Genomic DNA, 11,261 nt, shown 5'->3' on the forward strand with positions numbered 1-11,261 from the left:
CTGGAAAACAATGAAAGATTAAATAGTTCCCACAATCCTACCTTCCATATATGACCATGTAGACAAAGATCTTTGATGTTACCACAAATAATTCTGATCATACTGTGTATGTTCTGTAATATGCTTTTTAAAAAATCATTCTGGCATGGGGGTCAGCCTGGTGGCACAGTGGCTAAGTTCGCACATTCCCCTTTGGCGATCAGGAGTTCGCTGGTTCCGATCCCGGGTGCGGACATGGCACCACTTGTCAAGCCATGCTGTGGTGGGCGTCCCACATATAAAGTAGAGGAAGATGGACATGGATGTTAGCTCAGGGCCAGTCTTCCTCAGCCAAAAGAGGAGGATTGGTAGCAGATGTTAGCTCAGGGTTAATCGTCCTCAAAAAAAAAAAAAAGTTAAAAAAACATTCTGACATGGAGAATTATGAACATTTCTCCAGACAAATTTGATTGCAGAACATTTTAGGACATATCATAACATCTAAACACTTCTCTTATTGGACGTTTAGTTCATTTTTAATTTGTGCTATTAAAATGTCACTGTGGATGGATTTTTGTCTACATCCGTGACTGTTCTTAAAAGACATTTCTGTAAGTTCAATTGCTGCATCCAAGAATTGTCACATTTTAAAACACCTGCCAAGCTGCTTTCAGAAAGCTAATGCCAATTGCGGTGGCTGCTAGCAGGTTATGAGGGTGCCCTGTTTTCTGCACCTCTGTGCCAGTATTATCTGTATAGATAATATAAGTATTATCTATATATACTTATAATATAAGTATATATATATAAGTATATATAAGTATAGATAATATAAGTATTATCATCTGCCTTTAATTTGAACTTCAGAGTGTCACAGATACATGAAATGTTTCAATAATAGGACTCTCTTTAAAAGTAATTTTTGCTTATTGGGATGAAGTTAGTGTGAAACATTGTGAGACGTAATATGGAGTTATCAGGTTCACACATGCTTCATGTCTTCTACCAATTGTATTTTTTTAGTAGGCTTTGTTTAACAGTTGATAATCACAGGAGGTTGGTTATCACTGGCCTGCAAATGTAATTTTCCATTTACTAATATTTAGAGATTGTTTCATATTAGTTTAATTTATAACTTTCGTGGCAAGAAAAAAATCTATAATTTGTGAAAGCTGTGTACTAATTACATCAGTCAAAAACAGAATTGTCTGAAACATAATTTCTTTACCTTCAACTCCACCTAATATGACAACTCTTGCTGGAAGTGAAACAATGTTGTCCTTATTTTATAACCTTTTTGGCAAAGAGGAAAAAAATCACCATGGCTTTTGAGGACAGTCTAGTAATCTTTTGAGACAAAATATGTCTCACACATATCGTCTACAACTCCATTGTCACCTAATACAGTGGCTGTTGCTGAAAATGAAGAGTTGTTGATGTTATTTTTTCCTGGATAATAAATTCCCCCAAATCAGAAAAGTCCTCCTCCCAGGTACCCCACACTCCAGCCACAGTGGATTATTGCTTCTTTTCTTCACACTGTATGTATTTTTATTTTTCCAGTTTTGTAATTTAGCTCACATGGCTTCCTCTGCCTCCAATACCCTTTCTTTTCTTTTCTACCTTGTGACCTCCTCATCCTTTAAAACTATTACGTGGTAGACGTGACATATGGTGCCTGTTCCTACACTCTCCTTCCTTGGAACCACTAAAGTTCCTCTTAAAGATGGACTGCATGTAGTCAGCCATGCTTATTCTGAGGATGCAGGGAGCCGAGCTAGCCAAGTGGAGCACACGTGAACCCCTGACCCAAGCTGAGCCAATCAGAACCCTTGCTCAGGAATTTGTCTCTGAGTCTGAGAGGCTAAACAGTTTGCTGAGACCTGAGCCAGAAGGCCATTTATAATGAGGACAGAATGTATGCCACCATGACAAACCATAGACGTCCAGATTACAGTAGAGCCAAAATCATTAGCAAGCTAATGAAGCCAGTCTGCAGAATGTTTTCCACGCCAGCTCTCATGAGAGGTATCATTTCAACCTTGTCTTCTTTTTACTTTCTCTAGTTTCAGTGGTTTCTCTTCCTTGTAATAAAAAGACCTTGAGAAGAAGATGGATCAAATACTTCTGCTTCCCTAAAGCTTTTTCTGAGCACCTACAGGCTGATGTAATGACTTTTTAATCTGTTTCAGATATTAATACATACAATACAATATGTTATAATAAAATATAGGGGCCAGCACTGTGGCATACTGGTTAAGTTCACCAGTCCACTTTGGCAGCTGGTGGTTTGTGGGTTCGGATCCAGGCGTGGACTTAGCACCTTGTCAAGCCACACTCTGGTAGCCTCCCACATAAAACAGAGAAAGATTGCCACAGATGTTAGCTCAGGGCCAATCTTCCTCACACACAAACACACACACATTATATATATAAACACATATATATTTTATTGTCCATTAGTAAAGATCTAAAATTGAGTGCTTACTATGAGCTAGACATAATGCTAAATATTATTATAATGCACATATTATCCTCATGCCTACACTCTGAAGTTGGTATTCTCTCCATATTATCAGTGAGGTCATATCCTTCACCCAACATCATGCAGTTGAAACTGAGGGGGCTGTCATTCCCCACCAAGTCTATCTGATTCCAGACACTGTGTTTCTAACCACTATATTAAACCAACTCCCGGCACTAATAGTTGTTTATTGTCTCTCTGCTAAAGAGTGAGCCCCTTGAAGTTAGAGAGCGTATTGTACACAGCATTTAAAATGCCAGCATAGTGCCTACCAAGCACAGCAGGCTCAATGTTTATTGAATTAAAATTCTCTAGCTTTACCTATATTGTCATCTCATATCATTGATAAGCAGTTGCCATTAGGACAAGCATATAAAGGCCCACAAATGTACACGCATTTGTACAAAAGTCAGATGTCTAAATTACGTAGATTGTTTTCTGCTTTTTTGGTGTAGAAATAATGTATTTATTTTATATTTTGATACTGTACTCAAAGTAGTATTTCAGAAGATGTGAAAATTGTAATCCAGAACTCAATGAAACACATTTTATAAGCCTAATGGTAGCATCGTCCATTTCTCTTTAAGACTATGAAAGAAAGTTGGTAGCACGATAAAGTTAGATAATATAGTCAGTCGAAAAAATGAAGGAAAATTTAACGATTTCTCCTGAAATTTCCATCAGTGACATTGAGTGTTAATTTGATTATGCAATCAGAAATACTGAAACTAATAAAACTTACAACTGCATAATTATGTTACTAAGTCCATGATTTAATTAGCGTGATTGGATTTACCATGGGAAAAATCCAAAAAGTGTTTCATCTGCTGAAATATGAAAAATCAGATTGAGGTTGTGTGTCTGTGGTTTTTCTTGTAAACGACATATCCCCATCCTCGTTCCTATCAGTAGACGTCAGGTTAAACGAAATTTGAAATATTTAACTCTTCTAGCAAAACAAGAAAAAGGGGATGGGGAAAAGACTTGTTGGTGATTTTATTTAATACTTACTTTAAAATCAAAGGAATTAGAGTCAGTCTACCTTTAACTGAATGCCGGGGATTATTGTTTACTGTGAAATTGTTAGGATAAGCCTGTATTTCCCTCTTCCTCCTTTGATACAACTCAGCAAGAGTTTCATCATCACCAGATCAGTGATAAGCAGGCATCCCGACATTCTGCCCACACCACCCCTTTGGAGTAGCTACAGAAAGCATGCTTTTTGATTTCGGATTTTGAAAAATCAGTCATTAACTTATCCTACAACTCTACCAGCACAAGAACACAAAAAAATTCTATACTCCTGGCACAATATTTGTTAGAGCAAAAATACTGGAAACAATTTAAGTCTCTCAATAATGACTCTTTAAATAAATTATGGTATAGCCATTCCAGCATACTCCACCCTTAATGAAACCACGAAAAAGAATGAGGCACCTCTCTGTGTATGACATAGAATGATTTGCAAGACACAGAAGGTAAAAAGAGCAAGGTGCAGGGCAGTGTGTACAGTGTGCTACCAGTTTATAAAATATTTTCTGAATGCATTCCCAAGTGCATATATTTTCCATTCAAATAAATAGTTTAAAAGTAAAATCATATACACATTTAAGCAGCCACAATCCAAAATGTTTGATTCCTTAAATGATTCTCCTTTGAAATGGTATTGTGCCTGACTTCCACCTTTCCATTACTAATAAAATATCTACAGTTTTCTTGATATTCTTTTTTCCCCTTTATAAATGTGCAGAATTTCCTTCTGATGGAAATCCCTTCCTAAGTTCTCAGTCAGATAGGAAGAAGAGGTGTCCCTCCTTGGTTTCTCATTCTCCTACCCCCATCGCAAGACGGGAAGCAGGAAAGACTAGAAGTAGGATTGAGGGACTGAGACGTGCAGGGACGGATGGAAAGTCTCTGGCCACAGTAGAAAGGAAGGGGTCGCAGAACCAAGGCCCTTTAAATGACTACTCCTTTCCCCTCTTAAAACAGAGGCCCTTCTTTCTTCTTTTAGAAGAAAGGGTTTCCTGTTTCCTCTCCTCTATTGTGCTTTATTGGAGACGGCAGGCCTTAGAATTGGCCTTCCTGGCACTTCAGCAAACAGGCACATGTAGAAAAAGAAAGTTTCTCCAGGGTGAGGAAGCTGAAACTTCCAGACAAAAGGAATGTAACAGCAGACATCCTGCCAGTTCTCTTCTCAGCGAAGAACCAACCAACCCTTGTGTCCCGCTGGCTGAGTCTCTTGAAATTGAACCACTTCCGGAACTACAAAACAACAAACATTCTAGGACATCTGTGTTATTTAAGGAAACTTTCTGGACAATTGATCGTCACTGTCCTTTTGGCGCGCCTTAACCCAGCATTTTGTGGTTTTGATGTAGACTTTTAGAACATTACAGAATAAGTGTAAATTGGGACGATCGCTTTCCCCTTCCTGAGTGTCAGATTTGCCGATATCAAAGTTGGCAAGTAAAAATGCAAAGTCAGGTTAGATTTCATTTCTGTGGGTTTTCTTTTAAACAATATACCCCATCCTCACTCCTATCAACAGATTTCAGTTTAAGCAAAAATTGAAATATTCAGCTCACCTAGCAAGAGAAGAAAAGAATGGCAGGAGGGAGGCTTTGTGATTTTTATTTAATAATTATGTTAAAATCAAAATAATTAGAATAAGTCTTCCTGGCATGAAGTATTTAAGATACTTCAAATTAACAAATTTGGTACAAAATCTGCACGTATTTGTCAACTGTATTTACACACATACATACACACCCCCACACACACCCTCTTCCTGCCAACCATCAAGAACTTGACTCTCCTATTTTGTGGGAAATCTCCTTTGTTACCCAATAGATTTGGGTAGATACTATTAATTTACTGGAAACTACTTTTGAAAGTAGTAATGTAAGATTCAATCTCATATACCATGATCATTTGAGTTTGTGAACGGAGAATGTTTTTCTTTAAAATTATAATTGATGAATATTGTCTTACATTTAGACGACATCTTTCTCTGATCATCTTTAAACATGTCACATTTCTGTCCTGTGGACCACACACACACAGACACACACAGGGGCCTCTCAGATCACAATGCCAAAATTTATCTATACTTGTAACATTTTATGGTATTGAATGTTAAATTTTATTTCAAGGGCTATCACAGCCTGGAGATAAATATAGTCTAAGCACTGAGATAGTACATTTCAGAAAATAAGCTAATATTTTCATGACAAATTTTAGTTACCTATCATTTGTCATTCCAAAAGCTCCTTACATTCTAGATTCTAGAATTAAAAGGGGAAAGAGTTATGCATTTAAGAAGTATAAGCTGAAATTATTTATTTCCATTCAATATAGAATATTTTTCAGAGTCAAGATAACAATCAATGTATACAAAAATTTACATAACAAGAGGAACGATAGACAATGCAGCACCTGTAGAAAAATAATTAAAAGTTTTATTGCATTTACAGGTAAGTGCCACACCGAGAATTTACAACACAGTAATTTACTGCAATCAGTGACAGGGGAGTTCCATAAAGAAACAAAGCTCTTACACTCCAGAATTTTGGAAGGTATTATTGGAATGCTTAACTGTAACCACAGAATTTGTACATCCTTAAGGACTGAACTGACAGTCACAAAAGGTTTTCATAGCATATATTATAGAAAAGGAGTCCACCGTGTTCGGACAGCTGGCTTAGTGTCTCTGACAGGTGTGAAGCCTAGAAGAATTACTGGCTTGATGGTGATCTTTCTGTATCCGGCAAGACAGACCTTCTCCGCAGTAACAACGCTGGAATATCTCCAGCCCATGGGAGCCTTTTCTCCTGTGCTTGGTGCACACTTGACCTTCTTTGAGGACGGGTTTACAGATCTTGGACCAGAAGTGTCTGGCACAACACAATCCTGTGGCACAGTCTGATGATCGCAGACAGACAGAACCTTCTTGTCCTAGGAAGGAGGGGACAATAGGAAAAGTACATGGTCACTGCATCATTTCATTAAGATAATCCAAAAGACACTGTTGATGTGCTAACAAAGAAGAATGAATCTTAAGGTCCTTTAACCTACCTTTGGTATGATACATTTTTGAAGACAGGGTAGTTCTTCTGGAGTACCCATCCAAGGTACTGTGATCATTACCAAAGCTTTCAATAATGGTTTCCTCGATTTCCCCTCGGTGGAAATGATTGTGATCAGAAGGCATACATATTCCTAAGGAAGCAGGAGATAGTGATTAACTCCCAAGCTGTGATGTGTTACCACCTACCGCTGTAACAGTGGCAGTCTGTTATGCCTGCACTAACTTGAGATACCTGATTGTAGTGTCATTATTTTAAGCACAAGCCAAACTTCCTCCCTAGTGTTAATGCAAAACTGCCCAGATGGACAGAAGCATCAATGTGGACACTGTGCAGTGATATGCAACATCCCATATATAGCCATTTAAAATACTTTCCTACCAACTGTGGTAGTGGCAGTGAGATTTCTGCCCATTTTAATATGACCCTTGGGGTAAGAAAAAGAAAATCAGTCACTCAAAAAATTGTTTTTAAAAATAACTTCTCTGCTCTTGGTGCTATATGGGTACTGCCAGACTAAGTTAAGCAAAGCAACAGTTGCCTGGAAGATTACAATCTCACCCACCAGTTAGTTTACTGTATAATTTCTATATTACAGAGATTTAGTTAGTTCATCCTGGAGTATTACTGGGTCCTAAGGAGGGTCGCCACCCTTAAGTTTATTTCTGGAGACTTCTTTGGCTGTCTGAGTCTCCCTCTTTGAGACATTAAATTTTAGTGGATCTGTGGTGGGAGGGGAGGTGGAGTACTTATTTTAAGATAGCAGGAGGGGGAGGGAGGGGTAAGGATGGAGAGGCCAGGATGCGAAGCTATCAGGATCTTTCCTTAGGAGTGGCCAGCGCAGATCAATCACTCTGTCTTCTGGCTGACAACAGTTTCAACAGGGAAAAATGCAAAGCGCAGCTAAACACTAATGCTGGTTTCCTTGATCTCTGTATAATTCCACCTCCCTCCCCATCTTCTTTCTCAGTTGATGTCAAGACTCTCCTCAAATTTTTATGGAGCGGTCCACTCTCAGGTAAGCTGTGTGAAATAATCGAGGAGCACAGAGGAAGATAAGGAGCTCCAAGACCTCCGTCCTTTCTCTCCTGCCAGACGAATCACTCGCAGGGAAGAGATTTCAGGGGAACCTCGCGCGCTGAGCACCCGTTTGCAGGTGGCGCCGCAGCTTTCGCAGAGCCAGGAGCGTTTTCTCCCATCCGTAGGCATGCAAAAACCGGACAGTTTGAGTCTAAAAGGGAGCTACGGGACTCACCATTTTTGCAGAAATTCCCAGGGCAGCACATAGCGTGGCGCATGCAGCGTTTTCGGCGCTTCCTGCAGGCGAGGCAGACTTGCGCGCCGGCGCCCGCTCCGCGGGTGGGACTCGCACAGTACTCATCGGTGCTGCACTCCTCGTCCTCGGCGCACGGGTACGGCTGCGGGAAGGGAGCCGGGAGAGGGTGAGGCACCAGGGCACCCAGGTACCCAAACTCCTGGATCTGGACGCTCATCACCGTTCCTTTCTGCCCACCTCTCCAAAAGCTCTTGCTGCCCGCTGCTTCCCAATGCAGTTTCCATATTCGCCCTGAACCGCACACAGTCAGCAAGTTCTACGCCCTTCTTTAGAGACCCGAAAGAGACTCCCTTAGGGTCACAGCGTCCCCAGATCCCCGACACCCTTCTCACCTGGTAGTTGTCAATAGTCTGGTACTTGTTCCCGCCCTCGTACAGAATTCCCGGAGCAACGCTGACTGCGGAGCCTGGGTGTCCGGCAGCGCCGCCCAGCGGTGGGGGCAGGTTCTTGATGGCATTGGAATTGACGAGAACCGAGTTCAAGGTGGCGCTCACTCTGAGCAGAGGGTGGCTGCAAAGAGCCGCAGCTACCAGGGCGACCAAGACCCGGGCAGCGCCCACTGCGCCCAGAGCCGTCATATCAGAAGGACTCAAGAGAGAGAAAGAAAGAGAAAGGAGGAGTGTCACTTTGCAAGCCTGGTCCCCACGAAGCCGCGCTGCCGAGTCAGGGTTCTGACAGCCTCCAGAGGTCCCAGGGTTCTATCTCCTGGGCGCGCAGAGAGCTCTGCGCCGCCACCGCCACCGCGGCTGCCTTTATACTGCGGGCTCTGAGCATTCCAGCCCCTCGGGGGGAGACAACAAAGCCGGGATGGGATTTCAAAGCGTTGGGAGGGGCTGGGAGGGGGTGTGTTTGTGTACAAGAACGGGGGCCTTTGACACTCTTCAGCCCGCCCCTCCTTTGCGTAGCCGTTCCCCTGGCCCAGCTCACCTTCGGGGTGACCGTAATCAGCGAGCATTAGAGCAGACGACTTTAATAAACGCAGGAGGAGGGAGTCACTTCGGGAACTCGGGGACCCTTGCCTTGCGGTAGGGGTTGCATTATCGGCATCTCAAATACTTTTCAGAAGACTTGTGACAGTCTCTGCAAAACCACTTTTCTCCTCTCCCTCACACCGTCCTGGTTTATTGTGCACACAAATAATATTCAGTTTTAAACACCACCCGATCAGCAGTCCTAAATCTCTATCAAAGCATCTTAGCGAGAGGACCAGGTGGCCGGTGCAAGTTGCTGATTAACCCTTTGGAGTCACGGTTTGCAGATTTGGGGTGAGGTCCTTGACTTTAAGTTCCTTCAATTCCTCCCCGCTTCCTTCCTCCCCCCCCCCCCCCCACCCGCCACTGCGAGAAAAATGTGCCAAGAGAAGGAAATTTACACATCAAACGAGGGTAAGAAGGAAGAAGAACTAATTCTCTTTTGATGGGAAGTTTAGAGAGGGAGGCGAGAGACTGGCGTTTGGAAATGAGATCAGGGGTGGAGGGAAGAGGGAAATGACCATCCGATAATCAGACTATTTAATGTTGTTCTTTGAGCAGTCGCGGCAGTAGATGAACTTGATTAGGCAGACGCGCGAGATCAAAGTGGCCGGAGCGAGAGCGGACAGGGTCCAGCGGCCGGGTCAGTCGTCTTTCCCTGGTGCCCCCTTCTCAGTGGTGGGTTAACGCAGGGAGATAAGAAACCCTTAAGGCTTAGCGCCCGACTTCCTCATTAGTATTTCATATCGCAAAGCTTGAGAATGCCTGTGTTTGATCCCAAGTCAGACTGTTCCCTGACTGGGGGATATCCCCTCTGGGGAGATAAGAGACTAGCTTCTGGAAAAGGGAAGCTGAAAGTGAATTTAACATCATTTAATTCAGCATATAGAAATAATAAAGTTAGGCTAGAGTGTAAGAATGCTGTCCTGCTTATAAATTGGAAATAATTTATTTATTCAACAAAAACATATTGGAAGCCAAGTGCCCTGGCATTGGGCTTCTCTCTGGGTTGTCACTCCTTTTGGGGGGTAGGGGGGAAGGCACAGTGAATGCAAATATTTAGCAGACTTTATTCTAATTATAGTAGTAATAAAAGATAAGAAATGTACACAATCTTTTTAAAACAGGTTAATGTTATAAGCGTCAGAAAATAGACAACTGCTATGTGAGTTTAGAAAAGAGGTGATTGAATAGTCACTGTTGAACAAAAAAGACTAGGATATATTTATTTTGTGCTCCCCAATTTCTAGTGTATTTACAATTACCCTACACACTGACCCACTGTGTTCATGACTGGGACCACCACCAAGTATAGCCAGTGACAGTACTGAAGTGGTACAATCCTAAAGTTAAGAGAGGGAGGGGTAATTTTTTAAAGTTCGTAATGGTCTGTGTTCTAGTTCCTCAGGTTTCAGAGGTCATATTAAGAACATCTTCTAAACAATTCTTTAATAATGCAATTACACTGGTGTCCCTCCTATCCCAAATTCCATCTATCTTGTGAAATTTCCTCTAGCTTATTGATAATTTCTGCTTGAAATTCTAACACGGATTAAATCCTACATATTTCTTTAGGTTTTGCGATGAGCAAGTACAATGATCTAGACTTGGCTATTATTCTAGAAACTTTTGGAACAAATTGACATTTGGAAACAAAGCAGAGGTTGTTTGTATTGGCTTTTAAAAAATGAGCCTAAGAAACAAATAAGTCAATATACCTTTTATTGAGAATGGGCAATGAAGCAGGTCTCCCTTGGGCAGATACGGCCCTACTCTCAGTCGAGTTGAAGTTTACATAGAGGATTATAGGGTGAAAGGGTAAAGGCATAGGAAACTTTAGGTGCCGTATTATCACTTGCAGAATATTGATGACACTGTCAATAATCAATGTGTTCAGCATCTTCAGTATGATAGTAAATCTACAATCTGACTTAAATTCTTATGATGTTGAAATGTGGAGAAAGAATACCCTGTCCTTGGCAAGGGTGAAAATGCTTCTTCCTAGTCCCGTTCCTCTATTTAAATATTTCTAAAAACATGCTTGTGCCACGATAAAGGCCAATCTCTTCTTCTCGTCAGAGATGGTACATGTTAATACATTTAATGAATTTAGTCCATTAAGAGCTTGGATTCACAAATGAAACCATTGTCTAGGGGCGAAAGAAAGTGGAACAATTTAATCAGCAAAAGGAAAACTTTAACAAATAGGCATGTTGCATAAATTCGATCTTGATCCCTGAATATGTGTGTCTTTTATGATTTTGTATTTGTTGAACTTGGACAGAATCTGTTGTGTTGAGTTAGGGGAGCTAAGCCAAGAGTAATTGTACCCTTAGGGTTTCAAGAGTGGACTGGGTTCTACCTGC

At 41.4% G+C, this 11,261-nt stretch overlaps 1 protein-coding gene across 1 annotated transcript; it reads right to left on the minus strand.

The window, feature by feature from the left end:
* Positions 1-5,779: 5,779 nt before the first annotated feature.
* DKK1 (dickkopf WNT signaling pathway inhibitor 1) lies at positions 5,780-8,625 on the minus strand. The gene is made up of 4 exons (XM_046654455.1): positions 8,257-8,625; positions 7,844-8,006; positions 6,578-6,721; positions 5,780-6,457 (listed from the first exon to the last, which is right to left on the minus strand). The coding sequence occupies exons 1-4, from the start codon at positions 8,500-8,502 to the stop codon at positions 6,204-6,206; spliced, it is 807 nt and encodes a 268-aa protein (XP_046510411.1). The 5' UTR covers positions 8,503-8,625; the 3' UTR covers positions 5,780-6,203.
* Positions 8,626-11,261: the final 2,636 nt, after the last annotated feature.

This window comes from Equus quagga, chromosome 2 (assembly GCF_021613505.1).
Source record: "Equus quagga isolate Etosha38 chromosome 2, UCLA_HA_Equagga_1.0, whole genome shotgun sequence".
In the NCBI taxonomy this organism is placed as follows: Eukaryota; Metazoa; Chordata; class Mammalia; order Perissodactyla; family Equidae; genus Equus; species Equus quagga.